This window comes from Lynx canadensis, chromosome B1 (genome assembly GCF_007474595.2).
Source record: "Lynx canadensis isolate LIC74 chromosome B1, mLynCan4.pri.v2, whole genome shotgun sequence".
Lineage (NCBI taxonomy): Eukaryota > Metazoa > Chordata > Mammalia > Carnivora > Felidae > Lynx > Lynx canadensis.
Window position 1 is genome coordinate 171381710 of NC_044306.2, and position 26712 is coordinate 171408421.

Sequence of the window (26712 nt, forward strand, 5' to 3'; positions counted from 1 at the left end):
ATTTTGTTCTGATAACATGAAATCCCAGAGTTCCAAGGTCAGGAGATGCCACAGGCTTGGGGCCACACAGATATTTGTCAGCATCATTAAGACTATGACCTTAACATCTGGAAGAAATGGACTTAATAAAAAGTTTTAAAATAATATATGTACACATTACTACATATATAATATATAATACAGATATATGGATTACTTATTTTATAAAATTATTCAAATCCATTCCTTCCAAATTTGTCTATCTATTTATTAACTTACTTGGCTACATGATTCTGATAAACAAAATTAGAAGGGTTTTTAACGACTAATCACCAGCTTACTACTAACCAGTATGGGAAATAAAATGCATCCACAGAAATAGCAATTATTATGATAAAAAAAATCAATTTCGTTAACTTGCTGAAATCAGGTACCTTATTACCATGACCCTCACATGTTCTCAAACACAGTTTTTTTTGGGGGGGAGGGGATACATCTAATTTCTTTTTTTTTTTTTTAATGTTTATTCATTTTTGAGAGACACAGAGAGACAGAGCGTGATTGGGGGAAGATGGATACATCTAATTTCAATTAGTCATCCTGATATGGCTGAGAAATTTTTTAACAACAACCAATAAGGTCTATGTAGGAGGCTGCCTAAATTCTTGACATTTTTTTTCTAATTGCTTTTTGCAAAAACCACATGCAGAGAAGGAGGTCACAATGGACACAGTGAGTCCTTACCAGGCCACACATATCCTCAGCATTTTGTGCACATGTGTATGTATGCATGTTCCTTCCAGAACTAAGGTGTGTTTGTCTTCTTGATCGTCTACCTTTCCCCCCTTTTTACATCAAAGGCAACATCAACTAGAGAATTAAGATTAGTTGCCAAGAGTTAGGAAACATATCAATGCATAAAAATCTGCCTCTAGCCACGTGTGAATATGTGAATTTTGTCTGTTTAAACGGACAGGTTCAGAAGGGCAAGGGCTTTGCTTCAACAATTCTCCAGATGACGTAAGGATCACTTTAGTGTCCACTATGTCTTTAGAAGAGTTGGTCTACAAATGTGGTATTTAAACACAAGTAGATTTTAAGGTTGAAAACAGCAGCTTATGATGGAAGTGCTGTTCGTTAATCATGAACTTCTCTTTCCTTACCCCCACTCCCCTTCCTTCCAGGGGAATGCAGTGAAAAACTGAAATCATTACAATCACATTCTTCCCCTGGGGTCAACCTAATTATCATACTCTCACCTCATAACAAATTTACCTCTTTAAGAATGAAGGTCCTTATCACTCATGGGAAAAATACAAACAAAGGCTAAGATGCCATTTAAGCGGAACTGCGATCTTCCATTTTTAAGTGACCTCTCAGTTTAATGGATTCAATGCATTCTCATTCAAGTGGAATATATATTGCAGGGGAGCACTGTAATAAATGGCACTGTCATGACCCTTAGGTTAGAGCAAAGGAATATTGGAAAATAAATCTCAATTCTGGATACTCACCAATCCCGCAATGGGGGTAGGCAATCTATTGATCTTTTTAACAAGTCCTGGCTTTATAGCATTCAGCAACCTGTCACGAAAAAGGCAGAATGTCAAGTGAGACATTAAAGCAAGATGGATCACACAAATCACCTTTATCCGGGGCTATAGCCAAATTGCTGAATAGGAAAAGTAGTGAATTTAAAGCATGTAGTAAATCTCAGTAATCTATGAGCCTTCATGCGTACAAGTGAAAAGCTTTGCCTACGTCAAGTTTGTCCAGAGTGGGCGAAGTTTTAGAACTTAGAAATGTTGGGAGAGAAAAAGGGATGGAGACGGGGAGCTGTATCAAGGGAAGGGACAAGGATTCGAACTGGAATGGGGGTGGGAGGGAACTGTCTAGGACTGAAGCCAACTGTTACTATAGGCAAGGCCTGTTCCCAAATTTCCTGGCCAAGGCAGGGGTCTCTCCAGGAATGTATTAAGTTCAGGGACCAACATCTGTCTTTGCAATAATTTGCCAAGACTAATTCTACCTCCAGACCCTTTTGCTCCTTGAGAGTGGCTTATTAAATGTGGGTGATCTTCACTTAAGAAAGGGAAGAATATGTTTAGCCAGAGGTTAACCAATCATGTCTTAAAGATTCTAAATAAGGCTCACCACAATTCCCTAGGTACAGAAGATATGTGAACAAAACATTTGGGGGGGGGGGTAAAGGTTGAAATCACGTAAAAATGGTAATATAAGCAAAGGAATGCAAAAGAAACCACTATAACTACTTGTCCTCAGGAAATAGTTCAGAGTGAAAAGAAATAAGGAAGACAACCTGTAAAACGAAAATAGGGTTGGCACCGGGGTGATGTGGTGGAGCGTCGCATTTGCAAACCAGGTTATTCAGAAAGGAATAGTTGAAGGTAAGGAGATGTAGAATACACGCATTTATCCCCACAGTCAGGAATTAGAGGAGAGGCCATCGGGTAACTTATCTCAGGATGCAGTGCAAAGAGAAACTTAGGCCAGGGGTTTATTACAACTCCGGGTTCCGCATTCTACAACCCATGGGCCGAACATGGCCCAGTGCCTGTTTTGTAAACAAAGTTGTAGGGGTGCCTGGGTTGGTTAAGCATCCGACTCTTGGTTTTGGCTCAGGTCATAGTCTCACGGTTCATGAGTTCGAGTCCCACGTCGGGCTCTGCGCTGTCAATGCGGAGCCTGCTTGAAATTCTCTCTCTTCCTCTCTCTCTGCCCCTCCCTGCTCACTCTCTCTCTCTCTCAAAATAAATAAAGAAACTTAATTTTAAAAATTTTTAAATAAAAAAAAGTTTTACTGGAGCGCAGCCATACCCCTTCATTTATGTACTGTCTACTGCTGCTTTTGTGACAGCACAGTTGAGTTACTATGACAGAGAACATATGGCCCACAAAGCAGACAATTTTTCCTATTTGGCTCTTTACAGAATAAGTCTGCCAACTTCTGTTACAATTCATGGAATCCGAAATTATAGAAAATTCTGAAGAACCTATGCTTGATAGATCTCTACAAATCAGTAACAAAAGATTCACTGAAACAGTATAGTGAATTAGTCTTAAACACAGCCTATGTTTGACTCTGACACACTGCGTATTAATGAACTGAGAAATATGGCCCCGGTGCTTATGACAGACAGGATAGTGGTTTGCTCCAAGGATCAGTTGCCTGTTCTTGGTAACTTTCCCTGCAATTCCAACGCACTGCCACCAACAGGCACCACCCAGAGCAGACGCGTGCCCGTTCGCCTGCCGAGAGTCAAGACGGCACTCTTTTCATGACCCCACTTAGTTTTAACCGTGAGTCTAAGCGCTTCTTTATAACTTATTTTGATATTATTGGTTTTTCATGTCAGAAGACAATGTGTTCTCTCCTCATTTTACAGCTTAGAAAACTGAAGCCTGATGATGATGAATGAGTAACTTCTCCGGAGCTGATCAGTGGTATAATCAGGCCCGGCACCCAAGTTTCCTGGATGAGCATGCTCTCTTGGGCAGTGATAATGTCCCATATCTTATGGTTTAAAATAAGCAGATAGATATGGTGTATCCAAAGCAAAGTTTTTAAATACATGAAACTCTTAAGATGTGTTACTTTTCTCACTAGTTGTTAACAGTGCCATTTTAAGCTGGATTTTAAAATGTTTTCTGTGCACATTATTGATAATCCGAAAGGATATACAATAGAACATAAGTCTCACTGTGACCCCAGTCTCACAGGGCCCCAGACTATTCCCGGAAGGTAACCTTAAAGACCTTGCAAAGAAAATGTATAAAGATATATATATATGTGTGTGTGTGTGTGTGTGTGTGTGTATATATATATATATGTATGTGTGTATGTGTATATATATATATATATATATATATATATATATATATCTTAAAAGAACGGATGTAGCAAATCATACGCACTGTCCTACACCCTGCTTTGCCACTTACCAATATTACTTGGAGGCTGAACAATGCACCTTTGAGAGTATGCCTTATCTATATACGTGGACCTGTGTCCTTTTTTAATAGCTGTTGACTGCAGACAGATATGGAGCTGACAGGGGTGAGAGCACTGGCTCCAGAGTCCAACTGACGAATCCAAAGCCCAGCTCGGCCATTCACTAGGAGTATTACTTAGGGCCAAGTCCAATGACTTCAGTTTCCTTGACTATAACACAGAAATACAATAATACCAATTGCACTGGCATCACTGAGGCATAAATGTGACAAAATATGTAAGGAGCTAGCGCAGAGCCTGGTGCATAATAAGCTCTCTATAAATGTTTCTCTACATTTGTGTGTAAGCATTTATTTTATACTAATTCAATTCATAGCATTTTAGATCAAGCATCTTCTCTAATGCTTTTAGATTTTTCTAATGAAATAGAAATACCATTGCTACAAGATCCCCAAGCTTTGCCGCTGATTAGCCAAAGCAGAAAGAACAACAAACACCCTAACAAAGAATTTATAAATTAAAACTCTTCCTTTAAAGAGGCACCTTTGTATTAATAATTTTAATAACAATGCTCACCAACCCCTCTTTTATCCAGGTTTAGATTTTTCAAAGTCTTAAGTACTTCATTATATTTTTCCTTTGTAGAATTATAAGGCAGAAATCTTTCCTGTCACGTGATGTCAAAAAAAAAAACAACTGTGATTCTAGACCTTAATTAAAAGAGCAGCAAATAAACTATGACATCTGTCAAAATGTTTAACCACAAATTAAAAAATAAAATGCCAAAGTATTCTTAAAAGATCAAGGCAGGTATATTTTCTAATACAAACATTGCACCTGCTCTATACACAGTTTACAGTACACAACAATAGAAGATTACACTGAATTTACATTGCAGGAATGCCCAACACCTGCTTATCGTGTATTTTGCATTAAACCGAGGACGTTTCTTGCGCGTTTCAAAATAAAGCTATGAATAAGAGTCAAGGATATTCACTTGCAATTTTATTGAAAACCACTATTGCCTTCCTATGTAAACTAAAATAGAAATATTTTCAATAAATACTTACTGATGACATACTTTAAAGAAATGATGATATTTCATATTCATGAACCTTCTGAGATGTACCAGCTCCAACTATCCTATCCTATAGAGACAGGTCATGTATTCATTCCACCAGTTTTTTTAAAATTTTTTTTAACATTTATTTATTTTTGAGACAGAGAGAGAGCATGAACAGGGGAGGGTCAGAGAAAGAGGGAGACACACAGAATCTGAAACAGGCTCCAGGCTCTGAGCTGTCAGCACAGAGCCCGACGCGGGGCTCGAACCCACGGACCGCGAGATCATGACCTGAGCCGAAGTCGGACGCTCAACCGACTGAGCCACCCAGGTGCCCCCATTCCACCATTTTTATAGAAGAAAAGACTGAGCTCCAGACAGATGTGAAGACCTTCATGTCTTAGGGACAGGACAGCCTTTATGTCTTAGGCCAGTCATTTTATACTGAAACTTAGTGCTTTAGAAAGTCCGGCTTCAGTATGTACCATCAAAGTACAACTCAACACACACACACACACACACACACACACACACACACACACACACACACAAAGAGAAGGAGAGAGAGAATGAGAGAATGAACCTTTGACACTTAATGAATAGGAAGGTGTAGTGACTTTGGAGTAAGTAGTCTAGGTTTTAAAAGCTAAATTGAACACTCATTAGCTATGTGCCTTTGGGAAGTCACTTGATCAGAATCTCAGTTTTCCCTTATTGGGATTCCCAAAACGGGGATTTTGAAAACCTCACTTTCCATCCAGGATTGTAGTGAGGAGCCAGTGGGACAGTGCGTGTTGCTAGCATTTGGTAAGTGGAAATTTGCATATTCATACTCATTTAGTATACTGAGCATACCTCTTTCTGCTAAGTAAGTTCAGGTCACCTTAGTTTCAATTTTTCCATCAGCCAGCTGCCAAAGACTAAGATAAGTTTTACTTATTTTCTATTTCTGGCCACATTTGGACAAAAATCTTACATAAATGAATCAACTCAACAAATGTGTATAGCTTGCCTAATATATATGTGGTCAGAAATGACTAGAAACAGGAAGGCAAGTCATGATCTTGGATAATCCTCAATTATGAAAAAGTTAATGACATTAAAGGTAAGCAAAAATACATGTGTTTCTTATACAATGGAAATTAAATGGTATCTACTGAACTCACATTCTAAATCTGAAACACACTGTGACCTATTTCAAGGAAGGATATTTCATATGTTCCTTCACGTACTCAACAAATATTTATGGAGCATGCATGATGTTCTGGCCTGAAGCTCGGCACAGGGATATAAAGGAAGGCAGGAGAGACCCCAGGTTGTTTCCTCATGGGGCATGCTCACTAGTAGATTTAAAACCCACAGGAAGACCAGAACTATGCACATATGTGGTTCATTGTCACACAACCTAATGCATGGCCATCTTGAGTTTTTGGGAAGATGAATTAAAGACATGCTCTGCACAAATTCTATGGAATATAGTTCTTAAAAGATTAAAGATTAGATTCCTTAAAGAAACAATTGTTGAAACACCTAGGAATTATGCTGATGTTCTGATTAGAACACAGGCTGAATTTATTAACTCTTTGTAACACTTAATATCCAGCTGTGGCAACCCTCAATCATTGTTTAATGGTTATAAAATACAAACTGAAGAAATTTGTTCTTATCTGTGATTAAAAAGAAAAAACCTCAAATCTCTACTTCACTCTGGTTCATTCTGATTCTTCCAGCAGCCAGTATAATAGCTCTGCAAGGGATGTAACACTGAGAATATAGCTACAAAGGATACATTACAAGACCATCCAGACATTAGGAATTATACCAATGAGAAGTTTGTTACTGAACTATAACATAAACATTAAAGGCAAGATTTTTTTAAAAATTGCAGAATTCAGCTCACCCTACAAATCATTCAATTCATAAATTCACATCTAATAATGATCCTAGAGTTCGGGGGAGAGCAGAGAAGCTATCTAGACCTTGAGCACAGGGTTGGGAAGGTCATGCTTAATCTCATGGGAAATCACTTTATTCTTTGCAACAAGAGATTACATCACCATCTCATTAGCTTGGTTTGTACAGCTGCAACAGGCAGCTATGATCACAAAATTACCTACTTTGTGTCTCTTTTAATTTGGCTCAATAGTGTTTTTCTACGTGGTTTCCTTGATCACTTTCTGAATTTGACTATGCATCCTGAATGAAGGTGTATGCACTTTCATTTAATCTAACATGGCAACTGTTTTTGAACCTAAGCATGAGATCAATTTAACCTTGACTATAAACCTGTTACAGATGTCATTTTTAAAGACTTCTTTTTAGAGTTGCCTCGGCAGAAGGATAAATGTTAATAAACCTTCTGAGGTCAAAAAAAAAAAAAAATGGACTAAACTGTAGGGAAAAGTGAAACTTGAACCAAACGAGAGTTTTATATGAACAAAACAGTGATGGAATGTAAATTGCCATCATTAATATCTACCAAACGTTTGAGGGGTGCTACGCATCATCCAGAATGTGTGAAATATAGGTCTATTTAAGCCACCTGCATTGAACGTACTCAAAGAAGAGATCAGGAGGGCTTTAGAAGGTTTTTGTCTTACAATTCCAAGAAGCTGGGACCAACTCTGTGAATTGTTCAGCTCAGCAATGCTGGTATTCTAACACACCTCCTGTGGCAGAGAAAACCCACCACTTGTCTCCTTTTCCTCCTGAGCACATATTTCCCACCTTGGCTACATTTTCCACCCTCTTCTGCAATTTTCTGTAGCCATATAACAGAGTTCTGGCCAATGGGGTGTAGGCAGAGTAGTATATATCACACGCAGGCCTGCCCCGAAAACACCTCCCAAGTACTGCTCCATTCTCCCTCTCCTCCAGCATTTACGGGTTAGATGTTGACACCCAGGAAGACCTGAGAAAGAAGTCAGGTGTTGAGGATGGAGTCTCTATCAGCTGGGATCCCTGAACCACGGCCGGAAGCAAAGTCATCTCCACTCTTCCCTGTCGCCAGAAGTGGGCTACACAAGAGTAAGAAGTACATTTCCATGGTTTTAAACCACTGAGATCACAGCATTACCCTACCTATCACAGATAGGTCTTTCTCCTGTAAAAAGGGGCCCTACTTTGCCAAACTATACCCAAGAAAATCCCGTCCTAAAATGCGGAATTGAACGCCTGGCACATCCTTTCCTCTGGGGCTCACTGGGAGGGCAGCTAGAAGGGGATGAACTAGCAACTGACACACTGTAAACAAGTGGACCCATTTTTATTTTCCCGCATTTGCTAGAGGAAAACTCTTCTTACGTATCGCTCCGTCCTCAATACTAAAAAACTAACACTAACGAAATAATCTATAAGCGTGGAAGAGAAACTCTAGCAATTATCTGAGCATCCTGGATTCCTTTTGATTCATTATCAGTCTCTCCCACAGTCCAACCTTTTTATGGCCTTTCCTGCTGTCAGGCAATTACGGGAGTTTTGGACTAGAAGAGGCTGAAAAATCAATATATCAATCTAGATAAGGAAACTGCCATCAGGCACACGTCTAAGGTCAGAGCTTGTAAGGGGTATTAGGAGTACAAACTCACATTTCTAAATCTGAGAAGACGACTTTCCTTTGATGCTTCACTTTCTGCACTTCAGGAAATAATCTCCAGCTACTAGTATCTACTATCTGAATCAATCTGCTCACCACATCCAAAATGACCCCTTCTAAGTCTTGGCTTTGGCCATGCTGCTTCCCTCCCCCAGTGACTTCTAGGCTCCCAAGTGCCCACAGGACACCCTCCAAATGGCTTCACCTGGTAATCAAGCTCCCCCCACCAAACTGCCTTCCCCACCATGCCTCCCACTCAAGATCCTCCCTGATTTTATACGGCACAAGTTTGAGACGGCATGTGTGATCAATGAACTGTGAAACCTGGCAATATATGAACAGAATTCAGTATAACCAAATAAAATGGAAACTAGAGTTACCCTGACACAGGCAATGATACGTGTGATCACAATTGTGCTATGTAGTAATTATGGATAAATGATAGTAATTAGTATTTCTTTTGCATAACTAAAACCTGGTATTGCTAGGTTTACTGTCAGGAGGGTGGAAAGAAAACAGGGAACCCGCAAGTGCTGTGATTTATCTCTGAAAGCTTCTGTAGCCCGACTTGAGCAGGATACACAGCCAGCCCTTGCTCTCCACACTTCAGGAAGAAGGGCTCAAAACCAAGAGTTACAGGATTGGCACTCAAAATTCCAAGAGTAAGAGTAGCCTCCAGAGACAAAAAGACATGGGTTCAAATCCCAACTCTGCAACTCACTAGGCAAGTTATTTAAGTATTCAGTATCCTTGAGCCTCAGTTTCCTCCTCTGTAAAATGGGGACAGTAATACCTATTAGTCATGGCATGAGAATGTGAAATAGTGCATGTAATACACTTGGCACCAGGCTCGCGTGTAGTATACACTTGACAAATGGCGGTGGATATTACCATCTCCATGTAGGTTTTGACCCCAGCTCTCCCCGAAGATGGAAATCTGATATATCCATCATTGTTCACCTCTCCTCCCAAGCATCCTGCCTGTAGCTAGAGGGAGGCTGAGAGTTGGAAGAGATGAAAAAACAGAAGGGAAGGAATGAGATAATGTCAGTCCTTTTGGAGAGACTATGTCTCTGGGCGTAGTCTCCAAAGCTGGGGATAGGGAGGAAGGAGGGAAGGATGCCGACAAATGAAAGGCAGTAAAAAGCTCCAAAGACAAATTCGGCTACATTGCAGCTGTGCCCACAGCTGCGGGTGGCCCTGCTTTCCTGCCAAGTTCTGGCTAATCCTTTAACTCTTGCTCCTGTCTCCCTACCTCTCTTGCCATCCTGAGAGTGATGGAGAAAAGCCAAGAGCTGAAGAGATGCTTTGCTATTCTAGGAAGGGGAGGTCAGCCCCTATAAGGCTAGTTAGAATTCTGAATTGATTTACTATCCGTTCCACATACTGTTATCAAATGCTTACCCCACACCAGGTGCTGAGCTATGCTCAGATGCCCTCAGAAACTGGGGTCTACAATGGGACTGTCATTATTTCAGATGTGATAGGAGTTACATAACACTGTGAAGAACATTAGCTCTATAGGGAAACTTCCAGGTTCTAAATGGTGACTTGGAAGAGAGTTTTGGAAACACAGTATACATACAGGAGTTGTAAACTAAGGATGGACATAGTAAGACAAGTGTAGGAAACATCTCTGCTTCTCCTTGGGAGGCAAAGCATTTTATTCAAATATTTGTGCTTGGTGCACAGCAGAAAGTAATCAAGTGTCTCCACCATCACCAGATGTCATTTCCTAGAAAACAAACAAAATCCCATCACTCCTTTATACAGAAACCATGTTGGCTGCCTATTGCTTGCCACATGCTATTGAAACTCCCCAACATGTTATTCAAGGTCTTCTGAAAACTGACCTGATACCCACCATTCATCTCCAGCCTGCCCCATCTTGAATTTGTCCTAGGCTCTGGTCACAGTTTCTTCCCTGAGCACTCAAAGCACCTTTGTGTTGCTGAGCATTTCAAGTTATTGCTATTCCTTCTGACTTGCCATTACCACAGGCCTCCCTTGACCCCTTTGTGGCCTGGCAAACTCATACTCATCCTTCAAAACCCAGCTTACATGTTACCTTTTCTTCACTCATTTCTGAGGTACAGATTATATCTTCACCTCTAGATTCCAATACTCTTTGGCTTCCTTACTTATCACACATCACAGAAATTGTCCAACATCCCCATCAGGCAAAGGGTTAGTTCTCTCTGCAACCCCATCTCTACTGGAAGGGCTAGCTCTTGGTAGGGCCTCAATGTTTGTTTGCTGAGTAAAGTGATATTAAAATGAGCAACAATTGCAAAGTATTGGGAAACCCAAAACATCAGTTTTGAAACTGCAATGAACTTCAGAGCCACGAACAATTTGGCAACTTTGGTTGTTATTCTTCATCACATCCTAACCAGTTTCTCAGCACCAAGACTAGAGTTGGGTTCAAGAAATCACACCATACAAGGATCATCTGACAGGCTTCTGGTTCATTCCCACCAATTACAATTATTTTAGTAAGTTCCTGTTGGGTCTGTGGGATGGGATGAAAATGAGTGGAGTCACCCTGTTCCTCTTTAAAGGACTGTTGAGAGCTGGTTGGCCCCAAAGGAAGCAGTATAGTCTCTAGGTTCTTCTTTTTGATGTCCCACAGGACACACAATGGGAAGGGTACCGGGGAGGAAACACCATGGTCACTTCCCCTTGGGCAGGCCACATTACTGTGGGTGCAGTAGAAATACAAAATGCAGTCTTATTCAGAGGAACAGAGAATGTGTTCTGGAGGTCAGAGGCTCTGGCAGGGGAGGAATCAGACTAGAAGTAAAGCCTTTTCGTCTGTGGTAGAAAAAGACCTTTAAGGGAAGAAAAACTACAGTATTTAAGCAACAAAGTTTCCTCATTTCCCCATCCCATGGCCTTTCTATGTCTAATGTTATGATGTCTCATTTTAGTTTTCATTTTGAAACTTTCTTTAAATCTTATTGGAAGTAGAATATTAGTATATTCAATCTACAGTACATGCTCTTCAATAAAGTTCTAGAATATTAACAGCACATTACAATATGATATTAGTACCTCTAGAAATGCACTAAATGACATTTGGAATGAGTCTTCTAGATAGCATTTGAAAGATCGTGAAGCAAAAATTTTAAATTCCATTGTGAGTGAGTCTACGGGTGTGCATTTTGTATGTGTGTGTTTTAACAGCTTGAGACATAACTCACCCATTGAATGTGTGGAATCCAATTTTTTTGGTACACTGACAGGATCACGCAACCATCTCTGCAAACTAATTTTAACTATCCTTCCCCCGAAAGAAACCCTTTACCCATTGGCTTTAACTCCCACCCCACCCACACACAACTCCCAGTCCTAGGCAACCACTAATCTACTGTCTGTCTCTATAGATTTGCCTTTTCCAGGCATTTCCTATAAATAAGATTATATAAGATGTGGTCTTTTGTGACTGGTTTCTTTCATTTAGCATAATGATGTTGGTTCATCCATATTATAACATGCATTGGTAGTTAATTCCTTTTTATGGCCAAATAATATTGTAATCCATTCATCAGTTGATGGGCATTTGGGTTGTTTTCAACATGTGGCTATTATGAATAATGTCACAAACAGTTGTATACAAGTTTTTGTTTGGACACATGTTTTCATTTCTCTTGGATCTGTATCTAGAAGTATTATTGCTGGGTCATCTGATAACTTAATGTGTAAACTTTTGAGGAACTATCAAATCATTTACCAAAGTGGCAGTACCATTTTATTTTATTTTATTTTTTTTAAATATAGAATCCGAAACAGGCTCCAGGCTCTGAGCTGTCAGCACAGAGCCCGACGCGGGGCTCGAACTCACGGACCGCGAGATCATGACCTGAGCCGAAGTCGGCCGCTTAACCGACTGAGCCACCCAGGCGCCCCAATGGCAGTACCATTTTACATTACCACCAGCAGTATATGAAGGTTCCAATTCCTCCACATCCATACCACACTCATTGCCTTCCTTTTTAATTTTGCCATTCCAGTGGCTGTGAGGTGGTATCTTATAGTTTTGATATGCATTTCTCAAAAAATTAATGATGTTGAGCATCTTTTCATGTGCTTATTGGCCATTTTTATATCCTTTTTGGAGAAATATCTATTCAGACATCTTTGCCCATTTTTATTAGATTGTTTATTCTTTTATTATTGAGTTATGAGTTCTTTATATATTCTAGATACAAGTCCCTTCTCAGATATACAATTTGCAAATATCATCTTACTTTCTCCCATTCTGTGAGTTGGGAAATGGTATCGTTTGCAGGACAAAAGCTTTTAATTTTGATATAGTTCAATTTATCCACTTTTTCTTTTGTCATTTGTACTTTTGATGTTATATGCAGGAAACCATTGCCTAATCCAAGGTCACAAAGATATACTCCTATGTTTTATTCTAAAAACTTTCTAGTTTCAGCCCTTACATTTAGGTCTACAATGCATTTTCAGCTAATATAGCATGTTTTTAATACACATTGGTTAGTTACAAACATGTTAATAATTTGAAAATGTGAATTTTGGAGTAATCTTCCTTTTTCCCACTCTTCCTTCAAAATGCTTTTTACATTCCTACACAAGCAAGCATCGTTCAGCATAGAAAGATAGGTGAGTCACTGTCCCTGTATCAAGAATTCATAAATAGAAAGTTAAAACATACAACCTCATGAGTAGTGCCCTGTGTAAGACAAATTACTTGCTCTAGGCATAGCCAAAACACTTTTCAGACCAGAAACAAGAGAGAGAGCACTTGAAATCACAGTTGTCTCCACCCCAGGATGTATGGTTGTTCCCACCATGGTTGCTAAGAGGAGGAAGGAAGCACTGAATGTAGGCTGCGGTGAGGGGATATCTTAGTGGAGGAAAAGACACCCAACATGTGGGTTTAGGATTTAGGGAGATGGAAATGGACAGGAAGTGAACACCCCAGGTGGCTGGAACAAAATGCAGCAAAGGCACAGAGATGGGGAAGCACAAAGAAAATCATTAATACAATAATTTTCTGTAGCCAGTGCAAAGGGATGGTGAAGATAGAATAGAAACACTGCACCCAGTGAGGGACACCGGGTTCCAGGCAAAGGAACTTGAATTATGTCCTATTTTGGGGGAAGGGTACCAGGCACGATGAGGTCGTGTCTGGGAATGTTGGCCTCATGGCAGAGTCTACAGTGGTATAAGGAAAGGCAAGCACCAGAGCTAATCGCTCAGCCATAAAGTCCTAACTTTCTATTTGTCATGTCATTCACTCTTTCTTCTTTTCCTTAATATAAAGAGGGAAGTCTATTTCTGCATAGTTAACTTTAAAAAAAAGATCATTTAAAAACCGGGTCCTTGGTGGGCTATTTAAAAGGGTCCTCTTCTGTGGGTTACCAAAGGAAACATTTGGAATGGCACGCTTGAGGCAGGAATTTTGCACACTTCATTGTGGGAAGTCAGCCCACCCAGCCTGACAGCCCAGTAGAGACAATCAAAAAATGGATTATTATGGAAATACAATTAGGGAGCTACTAAATCCTCTCAAATACAAGCAAAGCCTAATCCAGCATGTAACTCCAAAGGCAGGCAATGAGATGGGCCAGTTTCCCCTCTACCACACAAGCAGCCCATACTTAAACCTGTTGTTATATGTTTTTTTAGTCAATTGATCATTCCAACAAATGTGGAATAAATTTGTTCAGGAGTAAGGAGATTAAGCACGTGATTTAAGTGAGCAGAAGTTTAATACTTTTTTTAAGGCACAGATTGGCAGGGTGAAAGAAATCACCACGTTTTGAGAGGAATGGTTCCTGAATGATAACTGTACCAATTAAGTTTCAAACACGTTTTCTGGCAGCATAAAGACAAGTGTATAATTTCTCTACTGAGTCTAGGTCATGTAAAGCTGTGTATTAAGAAAAAAGAAGTTGCGACCAGGATTATATAATTTTAACGGACAAAATATTTGCAAAGATGGATAAGCTTGAGAATGTTTCAAATGCACACACGTTCCCCCCTCCCCCATCCAGCAGACTCCTGTAATTGATGCCAAGGCACAGTTTGAATGGGGACAGTAACCCCCCCCCCACCACACACACACACACACACACACTGCGCTAAGAGTCCCTCTTTTGAGTAGGAACCAAGGGCTGCTTATTTCATGAGAACGAAAGAAGGAAAAAGACAATACTGGGAGTCCATTATGCTCATTATGAATCCTACAGATGCTCCTGCTATGGTTTTCATCTGTTTTCATCTTTCCTAACAGAAGGCTGTTGGGATACTCAGTTCTTGCTTAAGTCCCCACCTAAGCCAGGCCAATCTTCAAACAAAAAGCAGCTTTTCACTGGAGAACTTTAAAAAAAAAAAGAGTGGGTTGAAATGTCCTCACTTGAACTTAAAAGCTTAATGAGTCTTGGTGCCAAAGAGTGGGAGACTGGCCAAGTCAGCGAAGCCAACTGTGATATGGTCGAAAGACAAAGGAGAACCCTACACAGAAGGCCTATCAAATTCTTACCAGCCTGCTAAGGCCAAAATCAGTAAAGGCAAAAGGACCCAAGCTTGCTGAGATTTGAGTGAGCATCTGGGTTAGCGAAAGAGCTCCAGACAAAGCGTGTGAAGACACACTGCGCTCTACCGTCCTGGGTCTCCATCTCATCATTACGAAGGGAGGCGGGAAGAGCTCACCCAGATTGTTCACCTGCCAGGGCTGCTGTGAGGATTAAACAAGGGTTGGGTTTGCAGATACTGATCAAAGCAGTGGTGATTAGAAGGCATCAGTCTGGAGTCGCCAACAACCGGGCCGACCACACACAACCCCATTTGCTGAGGACAGGCTCAGATTTCATTTGTCGTTCTAGTGTCTTGGCCAGTCGACACCCCCTTTTACTCTCAAAACCATCTCAATTGAATGGCAAACTATATTATATAGTCGCTCTACAAAGAAGACATTAGGTCAGATGAACCTCTTTTCTTTTTTAATAGCTGAGGAAAATATTGCATATGTAGTTTACGTTAGATAAGGACTCTACCAAGAGCCTACTGAAATGATGTAACAGAATGAGCCAGACTTACAACCAATGTGGAATCATGATCACTGGTCTGGCAGTTCTCAGAGACAGCTATTAATTGACAAAGGTCTCCAGTGCCTCCCTCTACCAGTAAGGCAGACCTTTTCTTAGGTCTTGTGCAAGCTGACCTCTGCTGGGGCCATGTAATACAGGTGACCACCAGCCTCTTAAAAGTCTTCTTAGTCTCCTTGGTTTCCAAGACATACTTTCCTGGGTTTCCTCTCATCTCTCTGATCCCCCTTTGTGAGCTTCTCTTTCTCTTGTCCCTGATCCGGTGGTGAAGCTTCCTCAAACGGAGACTTTGTTCTGCTATTCTTTCTTGATGTGATCTTTTCTGCAGAGAGACTGTCACAAATCACAGCTTGGCCCTGATGTCCAACAATGGCTGGCAAATCATATTTGAGAAAGTGAAAGGCATTGCTTCATCTCTAAGCTCCAGGCCCCTGTCCCCAACAGTCTGCCGGACTGTACCCTAGGTGGGCCTTCTATATCCAAAACTCACCTTGCCCAAACTGAAATCATGACCTCTCCCAACAAATAAAGGATCCTCTTCAGTGTGCATCAGGGGCCCTACTCTGCTGGCCATTAATAACTGAAACACTAGTTATTTTGTAGTCATTTCTTTCATTTATCTATATCCTTTACCTTACTAAGTCCTGTGATTTCTTCAGCATTCTTCTTATTTCCATTGTTCTGGAAGTCAAACCCAAAGACCTTCCATGGCTTCCAAGGCCCTGAGCAATCTTGCCCCTGCCTCTTCCTCCTCTCCATCTACCCTCATCTCACACCATCATCCTCTGTTTCCTATATTTTGGCCCAATGAGTCCCTTGTAATTCCTCTAATACACCTAAGACATGTTACTCTTTCAGTCTATAACATGCTTCTTCCCTACTTCCATCTCCCCTCCTTATTTCCTGGCTAATCTCTACTCTTCATTCAGATCTCTACCTTAATGTCTCTTCTACAAGAGAAGTGGGGTTTATGCCCCTTGTGGAGTCAGGATTTAGATTCCAGATCTGATCAGGGCACCCCTGTTACATGATTTAATTGTAGAGTATACTAGACTTTCTAGTAGCTTGCCACACTTGTAAGTGGGCTTTTCAAAATGTTACTTGAATGAAGAAAAAGAAACCCTCCTTGCTGTCAGGCAGATCTCTTCTATGTATACTAAACACAGCATCCTCCTTTCTGACCCCAAACCTTGCCTTTTGCCCTTGTCTCTGTGTAGGATGCCTTTCTCTTTCCCTCAGACTATTCTCATTAGGTAAAATTCACTTGATGTAGCATCTCTCCAATAACTATCTCCCAAACTATAACAATCTTCCTTTGTCTAATGTCTTATTAAACCTTGGTCAGTTGCATTTACTCACATATTGGTTTACACTGTTACTTAACTATTTTGTGAGTGTGTTCAAGCCCCCAAAACATTATAAAACTCTTGAAGATCAGGAATCACACCTTCCATTCCCTTTTCATGTCTCTCAGTTCCTCCTTTGGGGCTGTGCAGAACATGGTCAACATCTAACAAATCCTCCATATGACAAAGTGTCTCCATGCAAAGTCACACCATCAACTTCTAACCTGTCCTAGAAGGCTAGTACACATCTGTGGCACACCACATCTCATGCTGAAATCAGGACAAGCCTTCCTTCTTAGAATAAGCAGCTCATTCATCAGTGGTAATATAGACAAGTGTTTGCCAACAGATTTCTTATCTTCAGACAATTATTTCACCAACATAAGAACTGAGACAAAAATACACCAAGACATTCTCTGTTGGTCACTTATTATTTGCAAACTGATATATTCAGACTTTGCATTCCATGAAAACACGTCTGTAGAACAAAACCCATAATTTGACCTCTATAACTCCAAAGAAGATGGGGATGTAGTGGAAACTCTTATACTAAAAGTAGATACTTCTGTGCTTTGGTCTCTAGACTTCAGGGATGGCCCTATTCTTTATGTAAAAGTGTGTGTGTGTGTGTGTGTGTGAAAGGAAGGGAGGGGAGGGGAGGCAGAGGAGGAAAGAGGAAAAAAGGAAAAAGGAGAAAAAGAAGAGGGCAGGGGACCGGAGGGGTGGGGACAGAGACAGAGGACGATACTGACAATGACAACTAAGACTAGGAGAAAGTTACTAGGAGAAAGTCACTGATGATTAGGTAATCTAGATAGCAATCTTACTACTGGACTCAATTTATTCAACAGGTGCCTGTAATAGACATGTTATGTGCCAGACCAGTGTCCAGTGAAGGAAATACAAAGATAAACAGAAGGGGTCTTCAGGAAGCTTTCACTCTGGTACAGGAAGTAGGTGTGGGACAAAGAGGTAGAAACACTGTGATACATGCCAGCCTGAGGTGGTACAGGTCCTTAGAAGCCAGATGGGAACCTACTCACTCTGCCTGGAGGATTCTGGAACAGCTTCCCAGAGAAAGAAACCAGGCTGGAGAGAGTGAGAGGAAATGACATCACCACAGAGGTCAAGGTTACTGTTTTCAAAACAATCACTCTAGGCCTCAAGCTTCTGCCAGCCAAAGCTCATTATTCACAGATGATCAAGTTTGTAAGGGACTCAAACTTTCTTGCCCAGTTTTCGATCACAGGCTAGGCAAGAGAAGCTGGAAAGGAAAATCCCAGTTCGTTCATCCTGTAGCTTGTTGGCTGTCCTAGAGAAAGAGCTGATGGGTGCCCCTTGACATAGAGTTGCATTGACAATGTTATATTCATAATTGACTTCGGGCCTATTTCCAACAATAATAATGAGAACAGCTAGTGGTCCAGAGTGCCAAGCGAGCACCAAACACTGCTGAGTGTTTTACAGTATTCTCTTCCTGGAATCTCTCAGGGACCTTATGAGGTAGTGATTTCCTCATTCCATAGATGAAGGGAGACAAGTTAATATTTAAGTGTCTGCTATGTTCCACGCACTAAACAAAGAGATTTATCCATATCATCAATTCATTTAATCCTCAGAAGAACTCTATTAATTAGGTACAATTATATTGGTTTTTATAGCTAAGGAAACTGGGGTTCTAAGAGGTTAGGTAACTTGCTTGAGGACACATAGGAGACAAACCGAGGATGTGAGCTGTTAACTCGGTTGAACCATAGGAAACCACACTTTCTGACTGTTTTTGGTCTATTAGTATAGTTGCATAGGATTCAACCTAAGTGTTCCCCGATCCATTCACTTTCCACTATACCATCTCATAAAAGCACAGGAATTGGCTTTTGTTAAATGTGTATCTGTGGATGGTAACAAAAAAGAAAGTAAAAGGGGTGAGGGAGGATGAGAAATCAAACAGAGAAGGTAGGAGAGCATACACCCTGTATGCTCAGTTCCCCTGAACAACATGGGGGTTAGGGGCACCTACCCCCTACACAGTTGAAAATTGATGTATAACTTTTGGCTTGCCCCAAACTTAACTGCTGCTATTAGCCTAATGTTGCCCAGAAGCCTTACTGATAATACAATCAATTAACATATATTTTGTATGTTATACGTATTGTATACTGCATTCTTACAATAAATAAATAAGCTAGGGAAAAGAAAATGTTATTAAGAAAAGCATAAGGAAAAGAAAATACATTTATAGTTCTGCACTGTATTTATCAAAAAAATCCTCATGTAAGTGGACCTACACAATTCAGACCATGTTGTTCAAGGGCGAACTATATTATCATCTTGCCATATTTACTTGATCTCTTTCTGCAAATGCCTCTTTTTTCCTGAACATCTGCATCCAGTTGCAGGCTATATGCATAATCCTTATATTATTCTTGTAACTTTTCTATGAGTTTGAAATTTTTCAAAATAAAAAGTTGGGTGGAAGAAGGACTTCTAAAAGGTCCTGAACGGGGCGCGCCTGGGTGGCTCAGTCTGTTAAGCATCTGGTTCTTGGTTTAGGCTCAGGTCAAGATCTCAGTTTCATAGGTTTGAGCCCCACATCTCATCAGTGCAGAGTGCACTTGGGATTCTCTATCTCCCCGCCTCTCTCTTCCCCTCCCCTACTCGTGCTGTCTCTGTCTCTCTCAAAATAAGCTTAAAAAAAAAAAAGTCCTGAGAAAATCTTTTCTAAAAAGTTATTTCATTTACCTGAACAGCATTTTTGCACTGCCCAAACTCACTTAACTTTATGTGGGTAAACGATTACATCCAAAATTTATCCCATAGTCCTTATGGGCTGGCAAACTTTCTGTAAAGGATCAGATAGTAAACATTCTAGGCTCTATGAGCCATATACCGACTCTTGTCTTGTTTTACTTACAACCCTCTTAAAATATAAAAACCATTCTTAGTGAGAAAACCAGTACAAAAACAGGCCAAAGGCCATAATTTGCCAACCCCTGATATAGATAGAATTCCACAGAGTTCTATCTAAATAATAAAGTCATAGCCAGGAAACCAAGTCAGAAACTTTCCTTTCTGGAATTATTTCAAAACAGTCTGATCCAGGGACAGGGAAGTAGACGGCAGTCATCAGCAACACTGTACTGGGAGGGACTTCCTTAGGGAATAGTTATTCGCAGCCTTCCTTTTAAACCCTAAAGTCACATATTTGCCACATTTTGACCCCATTTTATTTACTGCTCCGCAGAGGACTCACATCATTTGATCGTTTAACCTCCAAACTTCAAGTACACACAGTTGGCAAAATCAACAGAGAAAGAGAGAAATGATTATAGCAAAAACACATCTACTAGAATTCTACTTGGCACACGCAGAGTCTGGTTTGTACTTGCTATTACCGTGAGTTATACATTTATGCCGAAGTATTACTGAATATGGGGGCAGCCTATGCAAAGCCACGGGTACTGCACTTGACAGGCAAAGTCAAAAAAAGCTCCCAGGGTGACTCTGACGCTACTCCATTTCCACCTTATATGCTGCCTGTAGGCACCAGTCTTTTCTCTCTTGTCTCTGTAGTCCTTAGTAAACATCAGCACCCTTGCCTTTGTCTCCATCTGGTTTTCACGGCTCTACGTAAGAAAGCTGAAATCCCTACATCTTCTGCAGACTAGAGCCTCCTTAGCCTCTTCGCTCTCTCATGCTTTCACTCTCATGGGACTTGCCTTCTTAAGAAGGACCACCAGGCCCTTGATACTTACATCCCAAGACCACCAACCCCATGCAGTCCTTCTTCACACTCCGTCATGCTGAGACCCAGTGGTTATCCTCTGCACTGCCCTCCTCTGCTTGCTCAGTGTTTTCTGGCACCAATTCCATGCCACCATCACTAACCTCCAACCAAACCTCCTGCTTTTCTCTCCCACTGAAATCCCAACTGTAGGCACAGGACAGTCGTTCAGAGCAAAAGCTAAGGAATCAGACTTCTGAATGTAAAGCTTTCTTATCTGTATAACCTCAGCCAAGTTCTTGAATCCTCTGTGCCGTTCTTCGTTCCTCTGTAAAATGGGTATGATAATAGTTCTTACAGGCCACATGAAAGTTTGGTAAGAAGGGAAATCAGGCCCCAGGCACAGAAGGGTGACCTCTGTTTGATGAGAACTACGAATTTTTTTCCAGACTCATAAACAACTCAGGAAATGTTTAGTGAACAAAGAGCATGTCTCTCCAGTTGCAACCACCATTTAGAGCTGATCTAACTCAGACAAAAAGACGAGAGTTTGCTGAACAAAAGGAACCATTCACTGATGCCGTTCATGTATTTTTCAACTGGGGTCATTACACTATTACAAGACACGAACTGGGCTTCTGTTTTGAATAATATAAAGTTGAAAAACCCAACAATTTTTAAAAAGAGGGCTGTATGTTATGAAAGCCTGTCTCAGAAGAGCTGAATTGCTAGTTTTCTAAATCTGAAATTATAGGGATTTCTTCTTACGTTGTTAAGCGTTGCTACATGAGTGGAGGTTTGGAGTTAGAACTCCTGAATCACCAGCATCCACGAAACTCCCTCTGCTTCTACAGAGTGGCACAGCCTTACACATTCTTCTCTACTCTCCAAACACAGGTGCTTAAAACCTATATGGATCCACTGACTGGGAACCCACACTTTCCTGAGACCCTCCAAACGGAGTTTCCTGCCTTTCGGTCCTTGCCATCAACCAGCCCCACCCCTGGAACAATGCAAGTCCCTCTTCTTGCCAGATGGGTCTCTGGATACAAGTCCCAGAAAACAAACCTGCTGATCTCAGTCTACAGCAGCCCAGTGTGCTCCAGCTTGGATAAAACTTAGCCATGCCCCCGCCCCGACCAAAGACGAGGGGAAAATCTTCTTCCATTGCTCCCAACCTTCAGTGCATTCAGCTTTTGGGCCATGCTTTTGTTTCTCATTGCTCTGTGGGTCCTGGACTTAGAAATCTGTTTGTATCTGGTTTCTCCAGCTGCTGACCCAGCTTTCTCTCAAAGCCTCTGACTGAGACTCATGCTACTGGCTCTTTTGATGCAGTTCATTTCACCTTAGCAAACTCTGCTGGAGCTGCCAGCTGGAGTCCCACAAGGAAGCCAAGACTTGACCCTGGTCCTCAGACTCCTTCAAATACACCAGTGGGTCTAATCTTCCACGTGTAGAAGACCGACAATAACTCACTTATTTTGGCCGTTCAGTAACACTTGTCCAAGCCTCTGTGTTGGCCAGTTCACTCAGCGTCATTCTTGGCTGTCAGCAGTCCAAACCCTTTATAACTTAAAGAGGCCCCTGGCTATAATCTGTGCCTCTATCTTGCTAACCATAATATTTCCTAGGCCCAAGCCCCATCCCTCCACCCCTAAACAACTCTAACATTCAGTAATGTGTTTGTGAAAGGCCAATGGATAGTGCCACTGCTCACATGACAGAATCCATCCTCTGACTCAACATCTTTATCTAGGTAAGAAGCAAGTTCTATGCGTGCAAATGTCTCCAGACCCAGAGCTTCAGCTTCAGATGAGCCTTCTCAGTCTAAAGTCTGGCAAGCAATGCTACTCCTTCACAGATTTATTCACGGGAATATAGTGGAGAGATGGACGCCTACAAGAGTTTTTGAAGCAAATGTTAGCTAAACAAAAATTGGTACCAAAGACCCACTTCAACAGAATTAAGACAGCATGATGCACATAAATTAGATCAGATTGTGGCTAGTCTGTAACATCAGGAGAGGGCTAAGCCCAGAATCATTGGAGAAGCAGGTGTTAGAACACAAGGGAAGTATTTGGAGTCTGCCTGGGTTTATCTCTGGGGAGATGCTAAACTAAGTATGGTTTATGTAAGAGATGAGCTCAGATTTAGATTTAATAAAGGGAAAAGAGGCAATGAGGGAAGTAAAGTATGAGAAGAGAGAAGAGGCTCCACAGGAAGGAAGGAATGGAAACAACAATCAGGGCATGTTAATTTCTCTTTGAGGAAAAAAGGACAGTGGGGAGCAGGAAAAAAATGCTGGCATGAACTGTGTTAAAAAGTGCTGCCTATAATCAACATTTGTATAGCAAATGTAATTTTTCAAAGCACCTCACCCACATTATCTCATTGAAATTCATAAAAAGTTTATGAAGTAAGCAAGAGTTGTAACTTTTCATTACCATTTTAGAAAGAAAAGATTGAGACTCAAGAAGGTTAAATGATCTAAGGGGTACAGTAAGACTTGCATTTCTAGCTCTCAGGCTCCAAAACCGGAAGTCTTTCAACTACACTGGTAGGTCCCAAACAATATTCTGGAAGTCGCCAAAATAAAGGTGCATTCTATGTAATTTCACATCCACAAAGTTCAAGATATAAGGCAAATAAATGCTATGGTGATAGAAATTCGAACAGTGTTTTTCTAGAGGTGGTTGAGATGGATTGGGAGGGGACAAGAGGGAATTTGCTGTCCTATATCTTCATCAGGGTTTAGGCTACATGCATGTACACAGTTCTCAAAATCCATCAGGTTGTATATCTGGAGCTGTGTTTTTCCTGTGTGTACATTTCACCTCAATGGAACAAAAAATCAGTATCTGAATTATAGAGCCTATTAAGTTCAAGTTTTGAGACCTTAAAGTGTATGTTCATCCATCTCTAAGTGTTAACTCTCTAGTTTATTTTGTCTAGAACCACTTCACAGAAAGCTCTTGAAACCATCCCCACAGCCGCGCTTTATGACAAAACCCAGGTTCAAACCATAAAAGTTAAACATGGCAGTTATTGTTCACATTTGAAATTTGCCAGTAGCATAATATATTCAAAATGCGTCAGGGGAGCAAGCCCAGTGAGGAACATTAACTGCCATGCTTTAAGAAGTTGTAAGTAATTAGATGCATTGCTTCACATGGCACAAATTGCTTTTGCTTGGGGGATACAGGGGAGAAAAGCTGCTACTTTCACTACAAATGGGTCCACATCCTTCCAATTACCTGGGCCCAGATTCCTACATTATAAATACTGGTTGGAGCTGAGTAGCAGCTACCAGATACATCTTCTTTACCTGATTAGAAATGCCACAGTCCCCATCACTTCCCCCCCTACCGTACGCTAAAACTTCCTCACCTACTTAGGTTTACTGCCTAGCCCAGTGATTTTTTAAAATCTCAGAATCAAACTATGAATAAAATGCAAAACAAAATACGAAGCTTTACAGATGAACTGAACAGTATTGATGATTCTTCTTGAGCAAAACCAATTGAACAATAGGCTATACTTACTCGCAGAGAAGGATTCCATTTTCTAACCCTGTCCGAAAATCTTTATCACCAAAACTTCTGCCGGTTACTTGCTGGAAAAAAAAAGAGAGAGGGAGAGAGAGAGAGCATAAATTTTTCTTTTTTAATCAAGAATTTCAATGATTTTTTTTTTTAATATTTAAGAGGCTTGAAATAACTGGTGGCATTCCAAGAATGGAGAAAATCTGTTAGGTCTGAATTTCTTTTCTATGTGTAGTTTGCTGAGATCAGCTAATCCTAAATGTAGACCATTATTTTGAAGCTTTTTCCTACCCAATTCCTTAAATTGTCTGTTCTTCCTGATAAGGGTGTTACTTTTAGGGTTTGGCCATGATAAGTCAAGGCCACAGCCTCAATCCACACACTTTCAAAAAAGCCTGCAGAAAGCACCACCTAAGGATAAAACATCTGTTTGTTAAAATATTATTGGGAAGGGGGGAGTAGTGGGGAAGATACAGACACCTATCCTCAAGAGACAAACATCAAGACAGGAATATTAAAGCCAATATCCATACTAACTTGGTGTGAAGAAAGAGGAAAATAAAAGCTGGAAAGGAATGACTAACAACACAGGACTGATGACCATTCTTGATACCTCTGGCTCTCAGCAGCCCTTTGCCCTAGGCACGTAGGGCAATCATTTGTTCATTCAATAAGTATATATTGACTATCTAGAATATGCCAGGTAAATATGTATACTAAAAACCCTAAAGCAACCTTTAAAACAGCAAAATAAAAAGTTACAGTTAATAAGCTTAAAAAGGAAATAAAACAGAATCATAAAAAATACTCTTAACAATGAAAAAAGGCAGAAAAAGAGGAAAAGAGAATACAGAACATATGGAATAAAAAGTAAATAACAACACAATAAACTTAAACCTAACCATATCAATAAGTACATTAAATATAAATGGACTAAATATCCCCGATTAAAAGACAGACATTGTCATATTGGAAATAAAAAGTAAAACCGAACTATGTGGTGCCTAGGAGAAATGCACTTTAAAGATAAAGAGAGAAGTAGGTTAAAGATAGAAGAATAGAAAAAGATAATAACATGCTAATGCTAATTTTAAAAAGCTGGATATTAATATCAAAGAAAATTTTAGAAAAAATAATAATACCAAGGACAGAGAAAGTCATTTCATAACGACACAAGGTTTAGCTCATCAGGAAGACATAAAAATCCTAAACATTTTTACATTTAATAAAAACTTCAAAATACATAAACCAAAAAAAGTCTGTGAAGAGAAATAGACAAATTCACAACTAGAGCCAGAAGTATGTTATCTCTTTCATAACTGATAGAACAGTAGACAAAAAATCAATAAGGATATAGAAGACTTGAACAACACTGTCAACCAAATTGACTTAATTGACATTTCAACAATACTTCACCCTACAGTAGCAGAATACATATTTTTTTCCCTAAGTTCACAGTGAACATGTATTGAGATAGACCAATTACTGGGTCTGTAAACAAGTCTCCACAAACTTAAAAGAATTCAATTCATAAAAAAGCATGTCATCTGGCCACAGTGGAATTAAATTTGAAATTAGTAACAGAAATACCTTAGGAAAAAAATCCCCAAATAATTTTAAACTAAGTGACACAATGTTAAGCCTATTGATCAAAGAAGAAATAAAAAGAAATTAGAATATATTTTGTAGTGGAAGAATGTGACAAAGACGCTAAAGCAGTATTTTGGGGAAATGTATAGCACAAAACACCTATATCAGAAAAAAAATCTCAAATCAATAAATTCTGCTTCTACCTTAAGCAAATTAAGCCCAAATTTAGTAGGAAAAAAAAGGAAAAAAAAACTATATCAGTTGAAATCAATCAAACAGAAAACCAAAAAGCAATACAGAAAAAAAATCAATGAAATGAAAAGTTACTTACTTGAGACCAATAAAATTGAGAAAACTTTAGCCAGATTGATACATCTTTGGCTAATAAAATCGACAAACTTTGGTTTTTAGCCAAAACAGAAAGACACAACTTACCAACAACAGGAATGACAGATGATATCATTACATATTTTATAGACATTAAAAGAATAATGGGGGTGCCTGGGTGGCTTAGTCGGTTGGGCGTCCGACTTCAGCTCAGGTCATGATCTCACAGTTTGTGGGTTTGAGCCCCGCACTGGGCTCTGTGCTGACAGCTTGGAGCCTGGAGCCTGTTTCGAATTCTGTGTCTCCTTCTCTCTCTTCCCCTCCCCCACTTGAGCTCTGTCTCTCTCTGTCTCTCAAAAATAAATAAATGTAAAAACAATTTTTTAATTAAAAAAATTAAGAGGGAACATTACAAATAAATTTATACTAATACATTCACCAACTTAGATGAACTAGAGAAATTTCTTGACACAATCAACCAAGTTCATTCAACA

General features: G+C 40.1%; 1 protein-coding gene across 13 annotated transcripts in view; it reads right to left on the bottom strand.

Moving 5' to 3' along the window:
* Nucleotides 1-26712, bottom strand: part of LIMCH1 (LIM and calponin homology domains 1) — a 327424-nt gene that overhangs the window by 176301 nt on the left and 124411 nt on the right. For all 13 annotated transcript variants that reach the window (XM_030313975.1, XM_030313969.1, XM_030313970.1 and 10 more), the window contains exons 2-3: nucleotides 24302-24372; nucleotides 1494-1563 (exon numbers count right to left, since the gene is read on the bottom strand). In XM_030313975.1, coding sequence (XP_030169835.1) covers nucleotides 1494-1563; nucleotides 24302-24372 — 141 coding nt within the window. The remainder of the gene's footprint in view (nucleotides 1-1493; nucleotides 1564-24301; nucleotides 24373-26712) is intronic.